The sequence below is a fragment of the Passer domesticus genome, chromosome 4 (assembly GCF_036417665.1).
Source record: "Passer domesticus isolate bPasDom1 chromosome 4, bPasDom1.hap1, whole genome shotgun sequence".
Taxonomy (NCBI): Eukaryota; Metazoa; Chordata; class Aves; order Passeriformes; family Passeridae; genus Passer; species Passer domesticus.
Window position 1 is genome coordinate 37278731 of NC_087477.1, and position 22032 is coordinate 37300762.

The following is a 22032-nucleotide window of genomic DNA, read 5'->3' on the forward strand; positions in this document are numbered from 1 at the left end:
TCACTAGACAATCTGAACAAGGTGAGGTGCATGGCTTAGTTTTACTATGCAGAATGAATGTTCTCATAAAAAGTTTCTTGTTTGGGTTTTTTTCCCTTAATTTTTGTAGTATGATGATGTTTTATATTAAAGTCTTAAACATCATAGAGGTTGACTAAACTCTTTACCTGTCCTATATTTGAGGAGCTCAGAGCTGGATGACTGAATTTACAATGGGATGCTAGTCCCCTTCCAAGGCCTGGAGGGCAGAGGAGAGTCGTAGGAAAGCAGAAGCTCTGTTCCCTTATGCTGCAGTAAGGGCAAACATAGAACCATGTTTTTCTACCTTACCTGTAACTCTTTTGAGTGTGCACACATATGTGCTTTCTTCCTGTTCTCCCTCTGCATCCTGTGGTAGTAGAATCAGGAACAAAGCTTTTAACACTGCAAGCCTTTCTAGAACATGACAGAGACAACACAGCTTAGTCAAAATTTGACTGTGATGGGTGTAACATGCAGATAAAGTTCATTCTGATGAAAGTCTCTATTGCAGTTACAAGGACAGCTACAGGAAGATTATTGTACTTTGGCTTCTATAAATTTGCTTGAAGAACACTTATCTTGATTAATCTTCCATAACACTATTATGAAGATGTTTTTGATTTTAATGGCTTGTATTGCTCAGAAGGTTTTAAGACTGATGTTACATAGGTTATAATTTGTTCATGCATTGTTGGGAATGTAGCATGAAAAATGCCCTGACACATGCATTTATGGTGATATTCTGTAGTGTTTCCAATTAGAGTCAGAGAATAAGGCTTCTTTCATCAAAAGGCTTCTAAACTGCAGGATGGTATTTTTAGTGTTGTGTATTTGTCATAGTGTGATTTGATGGAGAAAAAAACAATCTTAGTGGACAGAAAATGTATTGCTGTTTAGGATGATATTTTGGTCTTGTCACTATTATCACTGTTTTATAACACTGTTTCCACACCTCTCATCTCCTCTTTTCATGAGTCCTGTAGGTCTAGGAGAGCTCAAAGGTCTGAGAGGACCTTTGTGTCTGTTTACCTCTTATCCAGGCAGCACCCACAGAGTGATTGCCCATGAGATATATTTGCAGATAACCAAGCTGTAAGGCAAATAGATTTTCATGCTGGTACATGTCAAAGAACATGTAGCTTTTAATTTAACAGTTACAACTCTAAGAGTCTGTGAGGTGTGTGAGTCCCTTTTCTTGTGAATTTCTGTCTCCTGTAGATGTTAAGAAAGTGGTCTGTGTAGTTAGACTGGATAATACCAGTCCCAGTTGGTGTTTGTTGGAAGTTTGGGTTTGTCTGTTGTTTTGTTTGTTTTTTCAATTGCCTGCTGTGAAGTCTGCACGTTAGCTCAAATGTTGAGGGTTAGTGGCAATTCAGGTTCTTCCTTGAAAGTGTCTCAGTATGTGTCTATGAATATTCAGTGTTCTGGTGTCTGAATATGCTTAAGGAATGTTACTGCAGGTTTTTATCCTGGACACTTCAGGTGATTGTCCTGACTGCCTATTTGTAGAATAAGAGATCAGTTTGTGCTCCTGCCCCATAGAAGCAGAATTGAACAACAGTCAGTTCTGTCTAAATCAGTTTTATAAATCTTACTGTCAGACATGAGGAAACTTGGGGAAGCCAAGAACTTTCTCTGAACAATCCTATTTAGATTAGGGTACTTACTCATGCTGTTGGATTTAACATGTTTGAGTGTATTCTGTAAAGCTCTCCCAGGAGTACAGGAAAATGTAGGCTATGGCAGATGCCTTAATTCTAGAGATATGGCATTTATTTTCTGCATCAGACCTACACATCTGAGTATTCAATACTTAAGACAGCTCACAATGTACATTATCTGAAAAGGCAATCAGTTTTGTTCAGAGGTTGGACTTATTTTTTTGGGCTGATTTGTTTACAGTCTTTGCTGGACTGTAACACTGCTGTATATAAAATTTATTTCTTTAGTGTTCTTTGTCTTGCATGAGATATGGAGCTCATCTGGAAGGTTTCAGGGAGGAATAATATACCTGCTGTAGGGCACAGATTCTTTTCTGAAGGTCTTAAGCTGTGAAATTCTGACTCAATTTTTGTCTTATGCTGGAACAGCATTTTGCATTCCTTGTGTTAAAAGACTTTTTTAAAACGGTTTTTAACTTTTTTTCAAGTTAAAGTACTAGGAAGGAGAGAAAATGGATCTGCTCTGGGATTTCAGATACATTTCGTCTGTTCTTTACCAACAAAACTTACCAATGCATGTGTAACTTGTGATCCACTCTTTTTGTTTATACATGTTTACAATATGGATAACTGCATTTCATGTGGGTCAATAAAATTAACATTGACCTGTCATATAAGTTAAACATGCATTGCCTAGATTGTTTGCATGAGCTTAACTAATTAATTCTTCTGCACTGGCAGTGGAACAGCTTAACATGGGCTGGAATATACGAGTATTCCAGCCTGACTTCTGCTTCCAGATAAATAAAATATGCCTTCCTAGGTGGCAGCTTTTATAGCCAGTCCTGAACCATCCCCATCTTTTATGATGTCTTGATAAAGCAGTGTTAAGAAATTCCATGAGCTGGGACTGGTATGGAATGTTTCAGGCCATCTTGGTCTGCCCCAGCTGTCATTAACATCTTAGCACACCTCTTGAGTTACGATTGTAGCCTAATATAATGTGGAATTTTTATTTCTTCCTAATTGGCTTGCATGAGTCTAGAAGGCTGCTGCCTCTCTCCTCTGCAGACCTGTAATTGCTCCTGTGGGGGTGTTTCTTGTTATACAATGTCTGTCATGCAGGGTGTGGCATTCATGTGTTTAATATTGACATATAATCTCGTCATGTGCATGTTTTGTGCTTCAGTTGTGCACCTTCAAAATGGTGAAGTTACCCACCTTTTAAAGTAATGCTCAAGTGCAACTGATGTAGGGATTTTCTAGGGTAAGTCCCTGTGAGACTTCCCTTCATTCCCTTTGCTGTATGTCTAGAATAGATTTGAATTCAGGGTATTCTTGATGCCACTGATACTTGGATGTGCCATCCTGCTCCTGGCAAGATGATACTCACCCAGAGGAGAGTAGTTGACAGCAAAGACACCTGCAGTGGCTCTAGCTGCAAAATGGCCATGCAGGAGCAGTTCCTGCAACAGCTGATTTTAGCAGAGGCTGTGTTGTGCAAGCCCTTGTCCTGGCCTGCATTTAGCCAGGTAAATACCTTAAAAAGTGGCCTGGCTTGCTGTAGTGCTGTGTTAATGAAAGCTCTTGAAATCCAAACCACTATTGGGTCTCTATTTCAAGCTATGCTCTAGACAACAATTTTCCCAGATTATGCCCATTTGCCCTAAATTTAGAAGGTTACTTACAGAGGTAGAATGTGATCTGTCCTTGCTGATAGATGCAGATCTCTTGACATATTTGGTATTTTTGAGGAAAACTTATGCAGGAACACAGCAGAAATAGCAGTATGTAATAAGATAGTGGCCTCCTTCATGGAAAAAAGACAGTTGGTACACCAGAATAATTGTTTTTACTGTGCCCTGATTTTGCCAAGCTCTTAATTCTCTTATTTTAAAGCTGCTTGGCACTATTTCCGGTTGAACACTTAGTTCTGTCCTTAGACTTCTGTAACTGATCATGTGGAATTAGTTGATTCACCACTTATTTACTGTACACCATGGCTACTCAGCACACATTCACATCACTGGTCTCAGGGAGTCTAGAGATGAGACTTTGTCCTAAACAGTTTTTTCAGCTGCAGTTCTGACTGGGGAACAGTTTATAGAATGTTTGGCCCTTCATGTTTCACAGAGTCTACATGGCACCTCTTTGGCTTCCCTTCTTCTTCTCAAATCAATGTGTATATAGATGTCTGCTGGGCATTGATAAGAATGCTATAAAATGACTTTTGGATAATTTTTATAGAATACTTTCTATTTTAAAGTAAGCTTTAGGGCCTCCCATGAAAATGTGACCAAGAATTACGATGTATGTTTATAAATCACTTTTTCCAGATGTCCTTCCTGAAACATCTTTTTTGATCACCTATTCTTTACTTCTTCTGCCCCAAAATTTTTCATGGACAGTAAGACAAAGGTCAGAAGTGGTTCTGGTTTCCAGCCTGTGAGTTTTTCCCCTTTGGAAATGGTCTCTTGACTCAAAATCATAAGTTACAGTAATGTTACTTAAATGAAGAAATGGAAAATAATGTTTAGTGCAGCTGGTATGAATGCCATTTATCAGGCAGTTTGATTGGCCAGCTTTTATTTCCACTTCACATTCAGCCTTGATTGATTTGAGTGATCATTTGCTTGCCTGTGCTTCTAAAGATAACAGGTTCAGTGACGACCAGAAGCCTTCCTTGAGTACAACACATAGTTTAAGGTGTGGAGGTTGCTACTTGACGTACACAATGATACAGTGTAATATAAATAATTGTGTAGATTGAGAGTCACCTCAGTACTTTCACACCAGGTTTTACCAGCTGGTAGGATAAGATTGATGTAACTTCAGTCATTAATTTAATTTGTACCTTTTTAGTTATGCTGTGTGTGCATGATGGGCAAGATGTGGGTGGTACAAAGCAGATGTGTGATGTTACAATGAAAGACTCTAATGATAGCTTTTGAGGAGCAATGATGACTTTTCAGCTGAAGATGCTATTCAGCTGTTTTCTTGCAGAAACAAGCTTTAATCTTATTTTTTTAATAAGTGGGAATTTGAACAGCACCAACTTCCTCATTTCAGTCCTTTCTAAGTTGGTTCTTTAAATCCTTTTTAAAAGCTCTTAAAAAAGCAAAAAGAATTCTCAAACTATTAGGCAAGAAGGGGAAGACAAATAAATGAAAGTACTGATGTGAATGTATTGAATGTAGAAAGCCTCTATGCTGAGCCTCATGAGCTGCTTGGCATGAAGGAATTGCGTTATTGCCCTGGTGTTCAGTGCAGAGTTGTTCTTACCAAAGGTTGCAGTTCAGCAGGGAATAATGAAGAAAGGTTGGAATTATTTTGGAGATGTTTAGTTAGGTTCTTAAATAGTAGCTCTGTGAGGGGCAGTAAAAACACATTAATAGGATTCTTGGCCTCTTTTTATGACCTCTAGGGTGGGGCTGAAATGGAGATAGCAAAATATATGGGAAAGGTATTACAGAAAGGTTTTAGATTATAATGGTTATTATTTTCCATTGCTGCCCCACTGTTAACGTTCTCTCAGAAAATTTATTTAACAATGATATGCTGTGTTGTGGGGATATAGCTTGCCAGGCAGGAGAAGTGATTATCCTAAGGAAACGAGTGTTCTGTTCATCAGTCTGTGGCAGAAACAAAAATGAAGAAGGAAGTGTTGAAGTGCGTAGTACTTAAGTGTTTATTATTTAAAGTTAAACACTGTCTTTTCTGAATTAAATAATATAAGAAGGAAATTTTTTTTTCTTGCCAGCATAATGTGGAAAGTATTTTCTTCTATTAATAGAAAACTTTGAGCTAATGAATACTTGTTGAAGTTTAAAGAAAACCATGGCACTGCATTGGAAGCTTAGGTTGTGATGCCTTGTTTTAACTGTGTAGTGCTTCAAGTTGGTGCATAGAACTTCAGTGAGAAACCCAGTTACATATAGAAAGCTTAATATAATGTTGGTTATTGCAAACTGGAAGCTTGAGGAATATATTATGAAAGGGTTCTTTGCTTCTTTTCTAATCCCCTAAGTGAACATGTCTGGATTCATCAATGGTAATTACTGAAATTGCTCAGTACTCTTGACTTCTTGGTGTTAGAATTAATTTTACCAGGTTTTAGTTCTGCAAGTGTGTCAACAAAAGCTGGGGTGGGGGGGGTGGGCAGGGAAGTGGTAAGGGAGCATGTAGTGTATGAGCTAGATGTAGATTTGGATGTCTGAGCCTGTAAACAAACAGCTTGAATGAGGGATCTGTGTATTCCCATCTCTAGCTGACTGGGGTTGCTGATTGTGATGCACAAGCCTCAGGCTGCTTGTCAGTAGGCATGGCAAGAATGTAGAGGGGAAGACCAAAATAGGGACTACATCATGTTTCTTGGTGAGTTTTAGTCACTTTGTTTACTGTGAGTACCATCCCTCTTAACTAATATTCATAAAGCTTGCCAGGCAACTACATCAACAGAGTTGAGCAAGCTAAAAACTGTTCTTAGGGAGGAGAGGAAGCGAGTCATCGATTCTTTCCTGACCGGTTTTAACGGTGTGTGGTGTGCTAGACTTCTATTGTTGGCATAGAGGGTAAACCATTGGTCAGAATACCATCAGCCAAGGGTGTGTGTGGGTGTGTAGATATGGGTGTTTCTGCAAGGAGATGTTTCTGCTGCTTGCGTCTTGGAACACAGCAAGTGTTGCTGCTATGTGCAGAGTCACAATTTGTAATGTGCCACATGTACTGAGGGGTATGTGAAACCAGCCTATAGTATGATACTAATTAGTTTTAAATATGCCCTGTCCTAAGAACTCATTTGGGGTGAGGATTACAGTCCTATCCTTTGCAAGGGCTATCATCTGTTTCAGGCTTTTTTAAAAGGTGAGTTCTGAGGTAGGAGCCTCTGTGTACACCTCAGTGCTAAAAACATTTTTCTCTGGATTGTGCAACTTTTATATGTATTACTGCTGATATTGTAAAATGCTGTGCAGATTTAAGCAATTACTGTCTTCTCACTTTAAACTTCTAACGAGGAGGGTTCTTGTTGCTGCAGAAAGTACACTAGAATGTTCTCAGAAATGTGACCTCTTATTTGCTTGTGGGAAAGGCTGTGGATGTCTGTTTGGACTTCAGCAGGGCCTTTGGCACTGTCTCCCACAGCACACTCCTGGAAAAGCTGCAGCCCAGGGCTTGGACAGGAGCACTCTGTGCTGGGCTCAGAACTGGCTGGATGGCCGGGCCAGAGAGGGGTGGTGAGCGGTGCTGCATCCAGCTGGGGCCAGTCAGCAGTGGTGGCCTCAGGGATGTCTGCTGGGACCAGCTCTGTTCAATATCTTTATTGATGACATGGATGAGGGGATTGAGTCTTTCATTAGTAAATTTGGGGATGACACTGAGCTGGGAGCGTGTGTCGATCTGTTGGAAGGTAGGAGGGCTCTGCAGAGAGACCTGGAACTCCGTCCATCTGGATGGATGGACAGAGTCCAGTAGGATGAAGTTTAATAAGTCCAAGTGCCAAGTCCTGCATTTTGGCCCCAGTAACCCCCTGCAGTGTTATGGGCTGTGGCTGGACAGTGCCCAAGTGGAGAGGAGCCTGGGGGTGCTGGTGACAGCAGCTGAACATGAGCCAGCAGTGTGTCCTGGTGGCCAAGAAGGCCGATGGCATCCTGGCCTGTGTCAGGAACAGTGTGGCAGCAGGAGCAGGGAGGTCATTGTTCCCCTGTACTGGGCACTGGTGAGGTCACACCTTGAGTCCTGTGTCAGTTCTGGCCCCTCAGTTTGGGAAGGACGTTGAGAGGCTGGAGCACATCCAGAGGAGGCAACGAGGCTGGAGAGGGGTTGGGAACACAAACCCTGTGAGGAACGACTGAGGGAGCTGGGGGTGTTTAGCCTGGGGAAAAGGAGACTCGGGGGTGACCTTATCACTCTCTGCAACTCCCTGAAAGGTGGCTGTGGTCAGGTGGGGGTTGGTCTCTTTCTCCAGGCAGCAGCTGACAGAACGAGAGGACACAGCCTTAAGCTGTGCCAAGGGAAATATAGGTTGGATATTAGGAGAAAGAATGATAAAGTACGGGAATGGTTGGCCTGGGGAGGTGGTGGAGTCACCATCTCTGGATGTGTTTAAAAAGAGATTGGATGTGGAATTTGGTGCCATGATTTAGTTGATGTTTTAGGGCATGGATTGGACCTGATGATCTTGAAGGTGTGATTGTGTGATTAGGTCATTTTGGTGTTGGCACATCTGCTTTTTGGAGGTAACAGGGGAAAAAATTGACAGGCAATATCTTCTTAATAGTTACTCCAGTAGTTTTAGTGTATATCAGCGATCAATTTACTGGTTATGCAACTTCCTCTTCTAGCTGCCTGATGGCTGATAAGCTGTCGCACAGTCACTTTAAAGCACACATTAGTCACCGTGACTCCTCGCTGCCCTGTACTGAAAGTGGTGACTAATCTCTGGGTCTGACTTTCCATTATGAAGTGCAGCCTTTACCTCAGTAACTAGGTGGAGGACTTCACAAAATAGTTTAAAACATTCCTGCCTCCTTTGCTGGGTCCCCTTACCTCACAGCCAGTGTCTGCAGTTTCTGAGTCAGCTAGGAAAGATTTGAGGCATTTGTTGTGCTGCTAGGCTCTTAACAAATCTTTAGACTTTGCTGTCTCTTTGAGAAGAATCCTGCTTTGGATAGTGCTTTTAAGAAGTGTCTGTGAGGCTCTAGCAGAATGAAAGAAGAAGCCAGCCTGCACATAAAAGCCTGATCCAGAGGCTTATTTTGGCACTCATTTTTGGCATTTTGTCTGATGAAACTGAGGTAGTACAGTGACTTCCATACTTTGTGCAGTGTTTATAATAGGGTTTTCTAATGAATAGAAGGTTATGAGCCAAACATTTTTTTTTGCAATGTTATAAAATATGCAGTGATAGAGAACCTTTTTTGCCTTTATTCAAAAGCAGCTGATTCAGACCTTAAATATCACTTCAGGTTAGCAGACCTTTCTGTGCAGATCTGAAATACTGAAACAGTCTCATTTTAGAGAGTATGGGTCAAGCAGGAAGAAGACTAAATCTTATTTTTCTGATATAAAAAAGTTGTGAGGGAGTCTTTAGGCTTTGGACTTTAACATTGGAATAACACTAATGCTTCTTTCAGCACTGTTGAAAAGGGATTTAGCAGTGTGCATTGACAGTGAAGGCAGCCAGCCCTGTCCTGAGCTGTATTTAATAGAGCATAGTTATTATTTATCAGGAAGTGATTATTCCTCTCTGATCAGTACTACTTGGCTGTCTAGAATTCTGTACCTGGTTTTTAGTCCTAGAGCCAGGCAAAACATGAAATGGCAACAAGCCCAGCAGAGGGACCATCAGGGTGGTCAGGAGACTGGAGCACAGGCCTGGGAGGGGAGGCTGGGGGAGCTTCAGCCTGAAGAAGAGCAGTCCCAGAGGTGTGTGACTGCAGCCCCTTCATACCTGCAAGGATGCCACCAGGAACATGGGGGCCAGGCTCTTCACAGCAGTGGGAAGATGAGATAAAAAGCTGTAACTTCTTATTAGAAGTAGATACAAAAGCAGTAGATTTAACAATTAAAAACCAAGCAAAACAGCAAAAATAACAGTCCAGCTTTCACTGTGAGAACAGCCATGCAGTGAAACAGGCTGCATGGTGAGGTTGTGCTTCTTTGTAGGCATGAAAAGTACAGCTGGATTGAAACCCTGAGTCACTGCTGATCCTGGCCAGAGGCCCAGGGACCTCCTGAGGTTTCTTCTAACCTGAATGATTGTTTGTTCTGCTGGTTCTACAGATGTACAACTGACCATTCTCAAAACACTTGCTTTAGGGAAGACTGTTAACATGCAAATAAAACCAACTTTGTCATGTACATGTGGATTATTTCTAGAACAAGTCACAGTAGCACTAAAAGATAACAAATATTTGACAGCTGTTGTGATCTTGTTTCTTCTAAGATAAGGGTAATAATAATCACAAGGAAAATCTAGCCATGTCATTGTATCACCTCTAAAGGACATCAGACTCTTAGTTACCAAATACCGTCCTTTAGAGTCTGGGGGCCAAACAATTCAAGAGTTTGAAGATTCCTTCATGCAGTTAAGGCAAACCTACTCAGCAGTGTTCAAAATTATAAAAGAGCTTATAGATTTATTTTTTTTCCTTGCTTGCTTGGTTTCTTGGGACAGGTAGGATGGGGCTTTAAGGACTTCCTCTAGTGGAAGGCGTCCCTGCTCATGGCAGGAGAATTGGAACTAGATGACCTTTAAGGCTGTTTTCAACCCAAACCATTCTGTGGTACTACAAATGGGGGGGGGGTGTGTGTGCTTTTTTTGGCACTGATATAGAACACACTGGAAAATGAATTACTAGGAAAATGAAACCTAACATACTTTTTACTATTAAGAGGTATGAAGAAACAGAATTCCACAGGACTGGTAAAACTTGGTTTGAACAAATGGATAACCTGTAACTTTGAATCTTTTCTTCTCTATTTAGTGTAGGGATTTAGTCCTTAAAGATGTCTTTTGTTGGTACATTAGTAATCCTAAATGAGGAACTTGCAAAATCCCTCTCTCAAGGTAGAGAGAGTAACTGCTCTATTTCTACTGCTGAAAATAATTTTGTACTATGTAAGTAGTTAATGCTTTTTTTAATAAAAATCTAACATTTGCTGCAAGTGGTAATATGATGATAATGAACAGTACTTCTATAATCCAGCTTTGTTTTACTTGCAGTTCTTTAGCATCACAGCAGTTGTCCTCTGGAGGTTTTGGGTGGTGTTGGGCTTCTTTTTTTCTTCCTTCTAGGAGCCTACATGCTCTGAGATGTACAGATAGCTTGGAAGAAGGGATAGTGAGATCTGGAATGCTTTCAAAAATCAAAATTAAGGAGAAACTCCTAAAAGCAAGTTTTTATTCATTGCTGTCTAGATAACAGTGGTAACCTGGCTTCTTTTTTAGTTCTAGTTCCATAGGTAGTCCTGAAAATGTAACTGATCAAAATACAAGCTAGCTAAAAATTGTCTCCCAGTAACTGTGTGATATAGACAAGTTACTTCAAATTGTACTTTGTTTGCAGACCCTTTTTCTTCAGTTACCAAGTACAAGAATACAGCTGTATCAAATGTTTGAGCCAGCCTTAACAAAAGTGAATGAGCTTTAAAATAGTGCTATCAGAAGTCTTTTCCATTTTGTACATGAAAGTACAGCTTCTCTATGTCAGAATAGATCAGTCTCACTGTTTTGGATACTCTTGTTCAAATAGTATTTAAACAGCAGGTTAAGAACTGCTTATTTGAAAACCCTGTGCAAATTGTGACTATTCAGTCCTTCATAAATTATGGAAATTAAAATATTTTGAGAAACATTCAAGTTCCAATACTGGATGAGAAATACCATTTGGGAGCTAACTTTATGTGAAAATGACCTTTAGATGAAAACTGGATGACTAACAAGCTAAATAAAACTCTGTTATTCTTAAGTTCTAGCATAAAGAGCCAAATGCAGACATGCTTTCTGGTGCTTGTCTCAAAGCTGTGCTCCCCATCAACTATTTTCTTTCAAATGACAGTGAAATGGGGCTGCAGAAAACTAAGGGATGCTATTTGCATGGGAGCAGGCAGGGGCTCAGGATAAAATATTAGGACACTTCCTCTTTTAGCATCTTTTTAAATCTAAAGATTTTCTTTGAAGTATGTTGTTCCTTGAGGCAGTTGTGATTTCTGCTGTAAAGTTTCTTCTTAAGAAGCTCTGCTTCTTGATAACATTCATTCTTAAAAGGTGTAGAAGTGGTTCCAAAAAGAACACTTGTTCCTAAAACTTGGAGGTATCCCTTATAGGTATTTTATTTATCCTTTTACTTGGCCAGTTTTTTGTGAGTTTGCAAATTTCCCAGTAGTTGCTCCCTATATTGGAGCAATTTTGTATGCTTTTCAGACCTAGCTGTTGGCAAGATGGCAAGATATAAGCATTGCTGCCTGGTTGCTGAAGGCCTTCTACCAGGCAGTTTGTGGGCATCTTCTGGTTTTGATATGGGGATGTTTTGATTTTTGACAAAAAAATCAAATGGATATTTGGTTTTTGAAAAGGATCATAAGAACAACATGAAGCTAAAAGGAACCACACCACTTATATGGGTGTGTGAATGGGTATTTGAATTGAGGACAGGAACTTGGCAGAAGAACCTGTGCACTTCTGGGGAGCTCCTTTACAGCCAGTAGCAGAGGGTGGTTAGGCTGTTGGTGCTCTGTATCTGTCAGTTCTCTGGCCAGTCAGATTGGCAGCAGTGGGCTGAGAGCTTCAGGAGAGGTTTTTGTCTTTTTCATCAACAGAGTTGCTAATTTCTTTTAGAATATGGGAGAAAGAGGTTGAAAAGGTACTATAAAGGGTAGCACTTACCTTCCTACAGCTCACTCATCATATGATATATAGCAGCTTTAATTATCAATGTAAACAAACTTTTGGCTGCAGTATGGACTCTGCTTGAAATAATCTTGATGAGCCATCAGAAGTGGTAGATCAATATGCCTTACAATCCATTTAAAAGTATCAGGAAGGAACACAACTTTCTCCTGCAAGCTGTAGCTATAAATTGTTTTGCTTAATAAGTTAATATGAGCACTATTTGACTTTTTAGGTTCTTATGTTATTGTTCATCTGTATTTCAGATACTCTTTGATCTTTAAGGCTTACTTGGATGTCATTAAACATCTGAAAGTAAAATCATTCACTTATGTCACTAGGCACACTAGGTTAGGTATTTGTGGGGAAGAGGAGGAAATAACTAAGGTAGTTTGCTCTCAGTTGATGCATAATTCTACTAATGTTTCTACTGCACAGGATGTAAAATTTGCCAGCTTTTGCTGATTGTTGCCTGAGTGGCTGCTATATGGAACATAATGGTGAGAAGTGGAGTCTTGACTCAGTAGATGAATGCTAGGTACATGCATTCCAAAACATAAGCAATTAGGTTCAGGTTTTTTTTTTCTATTGTCACTAAATAGTTCTGTCATATGCTTAACTTTAGTAGTAGACAGAAGGAATACAAGAGTGTGTGTGTGTTAAGAAAAAGACTTGTGAAAGCTGAAATACTATTCTGGTATAGTTTTGAGTAAGGCTGTTGTTTTTGTAGATGCTCTGAAAGGGTATTTTTAGTTGTAGGAAGCATCAGAGAAGTTGTTGTCTGGCTGATGGCTTAAACATGCCCTTTTCTTAGAGATGCAGAGATTACAATATGATTGGTAAGAGGGAGAAAAAGCATCAAAAATCACTTGTTTTCTTGGGTGTTTATTGTTTGTATGTTGTGTATGGATAGTTATCATATGCTTGTTGATCAGGAATTTGGAGAAGGTCAACCAATGACAATGGTTCAGAAACAGTGCTGGGGATAAATTTACAAATGCTTCTCAGCTATTTTGGTATTATTTGTATGAATATCTTTTTTTTTTCTTTTAATTCTCTTTTTCAGTGGTTGGAGCAACAGCCAGGAAATCAGTGAGATTTATGTGCTGACCATGTTAAATGTCTTCTCTGTTTGGGTGGGATGAGGTTGGAAGGACCAAAACACAATCACTTGATTTTCCAGGCTCCTTTTGGTTAGATTGTTCTGTAAGCAGGTGGCATGTTGTGAAGCAAGTCCTGTGGTATATAGTTAGGAGACTAGCAGCTCTGGCTGCCATCATGGTGACTTAATTGTACACAAAGCATGGCAAACCAGCAGCCTGCAGCTGGCATTCAGAGACTTGAAGGGGTAGCAGTGCTGAACTTCTCTTGCAGGAGCGACTAAAATAAGAGAGAATCACAATTTACTGGTAGATGGGGAGCAATTTGTACATGGCAATACTATTTTTGCCATAGGAGCTGAACAGAGTAAGAAAAATAAGTACATCACAGCTATGGTGAGTAAGTGGTTTCACAGAACTTTAAAGATGGAGAAATGGCCTTTATTTTTACTAGTGAGATGTCTGCTCACTAGAAATGAACTTCATTCTTTGCTCCTTGTAGAAAAACTTGTTATAAAACATATGCACTTACCTGGTTTTTTCGCTTGCAAAACTTTTCTGAATTAGCAAATGCAGCCTGAAATAAATCCTGAGTAATAATGACTCTTTCTATTTTTTCCTGTTTAAAAACCATCTAAATAGATTTGTTTTTGAAGTAGCTAAAGGAAAGCAAAGTAGCTAAAGGAAAGCAAACACAGGTTCATTTGTCATCTGTTCGTGTGTAGTGTACCATAACTAAAAATCTAATCCAGGGATATATTTCTCAGTTATCTGAAATTTCAGACATTTAGTGGGTATTACAATGGCTATATAAATACATTTTTTACTTGATGGAATACTCATTTAGAGCTAATGAAATTTAATGGGGCTATCTATTGAGTAGATTTTCTAGATGAATCTAAATTAATTTATGCCCTACAAAATTTAATTCTGTAGTGCCCTTCTGGTTTTTGTCCCGTCACCTGAACTGACATGATTTGTCTGATCTATACGGACAACCCATAATATCTGTAGCAACCCTGTGGTCAAAATCAGGATATTTTGCATGGAATATCTCTAAGCAGTAAAATTCAATGTTGCTGCAAATATGGATTAGCCTTAATTCCGATAACTGATAAAGCAAGTGATGTCATGATCGTTAAAGTCTGTGGACCTTGTCCTTTAAAAAAAACCCAAGCCTAAGTTGGTACTAGTTCTTAAACTGATATGAGATTTATCAAGAGGAGTTGGCTTGAATTATTTCACAGTAATTTGCTTTTTGACTGTATTTCTAAGTAGACTTGGATGGAATTGAAATACTTAAAAATGCCTGTTCTGAGAATATTTTCTTCACTGTTACATTACTAGTTATGAAGGCCCTCAGTATCTGTTTTGGGTTGTGTTTTTTTTTGCAGATGATTCATCTCTAGAAGAAAGATTGGACTTCACAAATTCCTTTGAAAGCACAATGGATGCATTTTAGAGTTCTACAGAAGTTATCTAGGAGTAAGAACATTGGACTTTGAGGAATAACAGAGTTCAGAGAGCCCAGAAATTGGTCACTAATAAAGCCTCTTTGGCCATACAGCTTGGAAATGAATACCATTGAGACAGCAAAGCTTGAAGAGCACATGGAGGGTCAGCCAAATGAGACTTCTAATGGCTACTCACGACCTACTCTCTCAGTCAGTGAAGAGAACAAAAATGGCACTAGCAAACCAAAGGGCTTGTCTAATGGCTTGCGAAAAACAGCAAAGAAGTATCCTGATTACATCCAGATTGCTATGCCTGCTGAATCTAGGAACAAATTTCCTCTGGAATGGTGGAAAACAGGCATCGCCTTTGTCTATGCTCTCTTCAACTTGATTTTAACAACTGTCATGATCACTGTGGTCCATGAGAGAGTACCTCCAAAGGAGCTAAGCCCTCCCTTGCCTGACAAATTTTTTGATTACATTGATCGTGTGAAATGGGCTTTTTCTGTATCAGAAATAAATGGAATGATATTACTTGGATTATGGATATTCCAGTGGTTGTTTCTTAGATACAAGTGAGTAAGCAATATTTTTTTTTGTCTGCTAATATGTTTACATTGCTCATTTTGGTTAGAAGTAGTCAGACAGTAAAATCCTTAACAATATTGTAGAATAGGGCTGGCAAGAAAATAACAAAGCAATGTTTTGTTTACAAAATGTTCTAGTGTCTATGCCAGATATGGAAATACAGGTTTTCTGATTATTGAATAATGTCTTTGGATTCTGAATTTCTGACACCTATGTTGTACCAGTCAAGTTTGTTCTGAGATTGGGCTTTTGAAAGTGTGTTTACTGACCTGGGGATGTTTAAACTGGGGAAATTGTGATGGTGTAAAAAAATCTCATCCAAATTTGAGGAAGAACCCACTGTCCTCTACAGCTAAATAAAGTTTTCTCCTGTGTCTGTCTTAAACTGTATGTATTTAAATCAAGAATGGGGTTATAGTATGGACTAAAAAGAAAAGGTCACGGATTTGAGGAGAACTGCCTGGCCACACCTGTGAGTTAGACTGAGGCCATCTTAAATTGGTGGGAGCTTCACACTATAAGTAGCTAACAAGACTAAAAGCTAAAGAAGGATGTTGTAACACATGATTCAGAGAAGTGTGTGGTGAAGAGCTGGGGTGGAACTGCCCTTTCATTCTAAGGATTCAGCTATCTAATGAAGCTAGAGCTCCATGTAAACTTTGCACTCAATGTGTTTCCCCCCTTTCCTTACTTTCAGATCAATAGTGGGACGCAGGTTCTTTTTTATAATAGGAACTTTGTATCTGTACCGCTGTATTACCATGTACGTCACCACCTTACCTGTGCCTGGAATGCATTTTCAGTGTGCGCCCAAGGTAAGAGTCTTTGCCTCTTGCTTCTTGCCTTAGTCTCTGCATCAGTCCCAATGGCTCCTTAGATCAAATGGAAGATAATGTTTCAGGTATTACTAAATAACACAAATTACTTCAGCTGATGTCTTCAGAAACATAGGTTGTGATAAACCAAAACTTGTGTGATAACAGAGCCTCAAATTGTTGATGCAGTTGGCTGCTCCCTTTCAGCACATCTTAGGTTGAAATAGTGCTGCTACTAAATCAATCAACTTGCTTCTGAGGCTCAAGCTAATCACTCTTAATACTGTAGCAATATTTTTTTCTTATATGGTAGGATGCCCAAGGTCAATACTGTAACTCATAGCCTGATATGCAAGCTTTTGTTGCTGTATTCCTGTGAAAACCCACTGTTATGTGCTTTGCCTAGTTTCTCGCACTATTTGGTCAAGAGCTATTGCAATACCTGAATTCAGACGCCTGTCTTGGTTTCCACCCTGCAAAATGTATAGGAATGTGACTTCAACAAGTTCAGCTGCATAAATGAACTGATACATACAGAAACATGGCTGTACTAATAGTTTACAAAAATATTTTAAAAAATTAGTGGCACTGGAGTTAAGTGGTGACATAAAGGAGTTGTTACTCCCACTTTAGGTTACTAATAAAAAGTTGTAGACTTAAAATTCCTGAGAACAAACTCTATTGTGTTAACTGTACTGAAAAAAGTATTGCCAGTTTAGAGGGGAGTAAATTTGTCACCTCTTGGATAAGATTTCTAGTCTTGAGTTACAGCATCATGGCTGTTGTCTTGTACAGTGAGACATCTTGGGGATGTAGTGGATGAAATAATTCTCTTTAAAAATCAGTGTCTTTTTGAAAATGCTTTATTTTACTGCCACTATTGTAAAGATTTAATGGTTTTGTTCTTACAGCTTGGGAAATGACTATGTAATAGAATGTATTGAGTGAGAAGAGGTAATCAAAGGAAAATGCAAATATCTCTGCTGAAAGTGCATTTTGCTAGCATTAAACCAGGATTAATTATTTGAACTCCGGAAAAACAGTTGATGATAATTCTTCTGGATTTTTTAATGTGAATTGTTTTCTGATTATGGAAAACAGTTATCAATTTTTTTTTCCTAGAATTAATTTAAAACAGCTAGATAAAACTGCCTAGTATCTGTAAGAAATCAAAACGTGCTCCTAACACATGCTTTAAAAATTTACATCCTCCAAATAGGAGTTAAGTCCCAAATGAGTTTGTAACGAAATATAAAATGAAGTGAGTTTGAGGGTTTTACTCAGTAGAAATACTGATCAGCTCTGGACAGAATAACAGAATTTGTATGCAAGGTTTTACCAGTTTTTAATGGGTTTCATTGATTCTGTCAATTGCTGAGATGAGAGATCTGACCTTACAAATTTTAAATGTTTACCTTTTTGGTATATTCTGCATCTCATTCTCATACAAGGTGTATTTTAACGTAGCCTGGGAAAGTATAGACAGAATGCTAGTGTTACCAAATTGATCTTTATCACCTGTCAACTTTGAAATGCATGCTTATTTAAGAATATGTGGAAGAAACCTGAAGAAATTAAGATAATTTATCCTTTTATCCCTGTCTCCCTGACTCTACGTATGTTTGGGCAAGAAGTTTACTTTAGTCACTTACCATACTTCTTTCTGGTTTTCTAGTTGAATGGAGACTCTCAAGCAAAGGTTCAGAGAATCCTGCGACTGATTTCTGGTGGTGGTCTATCCATAACTGGATCACACATCCTGTGTGGAGACTTCCTGTTTAGTGGACACACTGTAGTATTAACGCTGGTCTATCTATTCATCAAAGAGTGTAAGTGATTGTATTTCAATGCACTTTCTTGTTCATATTCATTGTACCAGGAAAACAAATGACAGAAGTATGTGCAAAACTACTGCCCTCCAAAAGTTACTCATCAGTTGTACACAGACTGTACATATATATGGGTTTGAAACACAAATTGAGTGGAAATGGAACTGTGGCTTAGTAAAATCATAAAATGGTTAAGGTTGGAAGGTATCACTATAGGTTATCTGGCCCTTTCTGCTCAAGCAGAGTTCTGTAGAGCACTTCATGCAGGATTGTGTCCAGACAGTTCTTGAATGTTTCCCGTGAGGGAGACTTCACAGCCTCTCTGGGCAATCTGTTCCAGTGCATGGTCACCTGCACAGTAAACAAGTTCTTCCTGCATTTAGGTAGAACTTCCTGTGCATTATTTCCTGCTTGATGCCTCTTGTCCTATTGCTTGGCACCAATGAGAAAGGCCTGGTTGACACCTTCCTTCAAATATTTACACACATTGATAAGGTTTCCTCTCACACTTTCCTCTCCAGTCTAAGCAGGCCTATTTTCCTCTGTCATTCCTCAAGTGAGAGGTACTCCAGTTTCCTAATCATCCTCATAGCCCTCCACTGGACTTGGTCCACATCTGTCTTGTACTAGGGAGCCTGGAACTCCAAATGTGCCTCACTGGGCTGAGTAGAGGGTCAGGACTACCTCCATCAACCTGCTGGCAATTACCTTACTAATACACCCCAGGCTACTCTGCCCTTTTTGGCCATAAGGGCACTGCTCATGGACAGCTTGGCCACCAGGACCCCCAGGTCCTTCTCAGCAGAGCTTCTTTCCAGCAGGTTGGCACCCACCCTGTAGTGGTGCCTCATGTTCTTCTGTCCCAAGTGCAGGACCCTGAACTTGCCCTTGCTGAGTTTCAAAGGGACATGCCCTGCCCATCCCTCCAGTGTGTGAGATCTTCTGAAGGACAGCACAGCACCAGTCCTCTGAGCTTTGTATCCTCAGCAGACTTGCTAAGTTTCTGATGAGTAAGTTAAACAATGCTGGACCCAGTATGAACCTTTGGGTTGAGCTAGACTGTGCCACTGATTAAAAACCCTCCAGGCCCTGCCATTCAGCCCACCCTCACTAATTGTCCGGCATTGCCTGTGAGGATCTCGTGGGAGACAGTGGCAGAAGTCTTGTTTGAAGTTCACATAGACAAATCCAGTTGTCTCCTGTTAGCTATCCAGCCAGTTGTCCACATTTTAAAGGCTGTCAGGCTGGTTAAGCATGACTTCCCTAAGGTGAATCCATGCTAACTACTCCTGACCACAAGCTTAGTGATGGCCTCAAGGATGAGCTGTTCCATCACCTTCCTAGGGATTATGGTAAGGCTGACTAAAAGTGTTATGGGCTGTAATTAAGGGCTAAATGTGGCTAAACATGTCACCTCTATCTTTATGTAAGTGTTTACTGCTTAATTAAAACAAGATAGCTTTTCATCATTTGTTGACAGATGATTTAAACTTTGGATAAAACATGCTGTAGTAATTGTGCACACTAGCTCTGTGCAGGTTAGCTGCAGGGGGTTATAGGGAATTTTGTGGCTTGAACACAGCATCATTGCACACTTAACACTGCATCCAGAAGCAAAGTGACTTCTTTTGGGTGTGCTATACATTAGTTACTGCAAGCAATGAAAAGTTAATTCATAATCTTTGAATGTCTTGTGCTCAAGTCTCCTACTTAGTGCTTCTTGTAAGAATACATGATAAGAATGATAACAACTTGGCAAGCATGCAGAAGATGCAGTTATGGTTTCTCCCTTTGCTTTATGTTGCTCTGGGGCATGGGAGGAAAAAATCTTCTATGCTGCACTGAGAGCATCTAATGAAGTGTTAGACAACTTAGCACGGACTTCTAAATCTAATATATGGTAAGCAGTGCTTCTATCCTCGGAGCTTTGCTGCTCATGAATATGTAGTGGGGAGTTCCCTTCTCAGTTCACATGTTTGGAGTTGGAGTCTTCCCTCCTATTGTTGTATCCCAAACAATGCAAATGCTAGCTTGGCTCATGGGAATGTGTTCTCATTGAAACAAAATTAAGACTAACCAGCATTAGTTTGATGCCTTCCTTTTATTGAAATGTTGAGGGAACAAGGTGCTGCAGTGCTGCATTCTGCCTTAAACAAAAAACCCAATATAAAAGGGCCTCTTGAATGTGATAGACTCCAAATTGCAGATTTGAGATGTTCTTCTTTGAACGGTGATTTAAGATGCTGATTATAGTCATCATTGTTTGCCTTGTTTTATCCATTATGTTGTATTTTAATGCTGTTCACATACTCAATTGTACCAGGAAACATGAAGACAACCCAGTATTTTCTGGGCTACTTTCTCCTGTACTTTATAAGGGATTGGTGCAATTTTATCATACATTTTTTTGTAATAAGCTCTTTGACTGCTTCCTAATTGTTAGGCATATATTTCACTGAAATTGTGCTCTATAAATGAGAGGCATAGCTTTCCTTTTTTTACCTCCCATGTAATCAAAATGTTATCTGAGCCAGGGCATAAGCCCTATAATTGCTCTGAATTAGAGGCTGCTTGTGGCGGTCTTTTTTGCTCTTTCAGTAACATGTCTTTGGTGTAAGGTATATTCTGAGGTTTTTATATCTGGCTTAGTGGAGTTGTTGCTCTGCTCTTCTCTTCCTTTCATATTCTGCCATTTTTTCACTTATTGTCTGCACACTGCATTTTTCACTAGAATAGTTATTCGTATTTTTAGCCTTGGTATATCTGTCTTGTTCAATGCTGTTTTTATCAACTTCTTGAGATTACTTGCCTTCTTATGTTAAAAAAAAAAAATTTAAATTAGTAGATTGAGACCTGTCTGCAGGGTTTTGGGAAGAGTTAAGAGAATTTGTTTGGACACTTGCACCAAAAAGTGGCACTACAGTTATTGTTTTGTACAGGCCTCTGCCGGGTAGGCTTGTTGGGATCAGTAGCTTTTCTGCTGGTATTGTGTGAAAGTAAAGGCTGACAAGGCAAGAGGTGCCAAAACCTCCCACTGTGAGTGAAATGAAGCCAGTTAGCCTGTCAGAAGTTATGAATGATCATTGTGACACTCGGGGCATTTTTTCAATGGGGAAAGAAGTACAGGAGAACTTTTCCACTGAGGTGGCTGAAATGCATTTTGAATAGCTTTGCTCCCATTTGTTAAATCTTTCATTAAAGGGTATAAATTCACGTACTTCCCTTTTTTGTATGGTGTATTTTGTTTCATAGAACTGAGACTTCATGCAAATTAATTAAAACCTAAGAATTAAAATTAATTTATTTCTGTTTAATTTGTGATCTCTGCTCAGGTTGTATCAATTCTAGAGCTTTCAGTTTACTCAAATATAGACTGAAAAGATTAAACACAACCAAGTTAAATAACCAAAGTGTATGTTTTACCTCAATTTTGTCTCTTCCTCTGCACCCTAAATCCTAGAAATTATTTAACTGGAAAACTTAATTTGACTAGAAAATGGGTGGCAATGTTGTCTAACTAACCCATCTTGTATTCACTTTAAAAAGTAAGAACACCACATTAAGTTTGCATAATTCATTATGTGGATTCATACAAATCAAAACAGGGGATCTGTACCAGTGTGATAGTAGGGGGTCTGTACCAGTGTGATATGAGTTATGTTTTCAAATTTAGCAGCCTTAAATTAATTTTCCTTTCTTTTCCCCTTGCTTTTGTGGATTCTTAGAATAACAGATGGCTTTTTGCTGTGTTTTTTCCCCATCACCTACCTGTCCCACAGATTCACCACGTCATTTCTGGTGGTATCACTTAATCTGCTGGCTGATGAGCGCTGCTGGCATCATTTGTATCCTGGTTGCTCATGAACACTACACTGTAGATGTCATCATTGCCTACTATATCACCACACGGCTCTTCTGGTGGTACCACTCCATGGCTAATGAAAAGGTGAGTGGCCTTCACAATCATTGTGTAGCCTGCATTTGTTAAAACTGCCTGAAACTTAAAGTTAGTTCTAATTTCAGAATAAAAATAGATGTTCCATATCAAAGTTGAAACAGAATGGGCAAGGAGTTTAACTTCATTGTTATTTAAGTAAATAATATTGTCTCTTTTTTTGAGCTTTTGAAGTTTTAATGCTGTAGTTGGTGTATAGAATAGCCCTTCTTTGCCTCA

General features: G+C 39.4%; 1 protein-coding gene and 1 long non-coding RNA gene across 5 annotated transcripts in view; one reads left to right on the top strand and one right to left on the bottom strand.

Moving 5' to 3' along the window:
* Positions 1–22032, top strand: part of SGMS2 (sphingomyelin synthase 2) — a 60165-nt gene that overhangs the window by 26723 nt on the left and 11410 nt on the right. For all 4 annotated transcript variants that reach the window (XM_064417168.1, XM_064417169.1, XM_064417171.1 and 1 more), the window contains 4 exons: positions 14567–15201; positions 15912–16029; positions 17705–17858; positions 21638–21804. In XM_064417168.1, coding sequence (XP_064273238.1) covers positions 14747–15201; positions 15912–16029; positions 17705–17858; positions 21638–21804 — 894 coding nt within the window. In that variant the 5' untranslated portion in view covers positions 14567–14746. The remainder of the gene's footprint in view (positions 1–14566; positions 15202–15911; positions 16030–17704; positions 17859–21637; positions 21805–22032) is intronic.
* On the bottom strand, positions 16052–17776 carry LOC135298954 (uncharacterized). The gene is made up of 3 exons (XR_010361003.1): positions 17682–17776; positions 17445–17497; positions 16052–16086 (listed from the first exon to the last, which is right to left on the bottom strand). It is a non-coding gene; the product is annotated as an uncharacterized LOC135298954 (long non-coding RNA).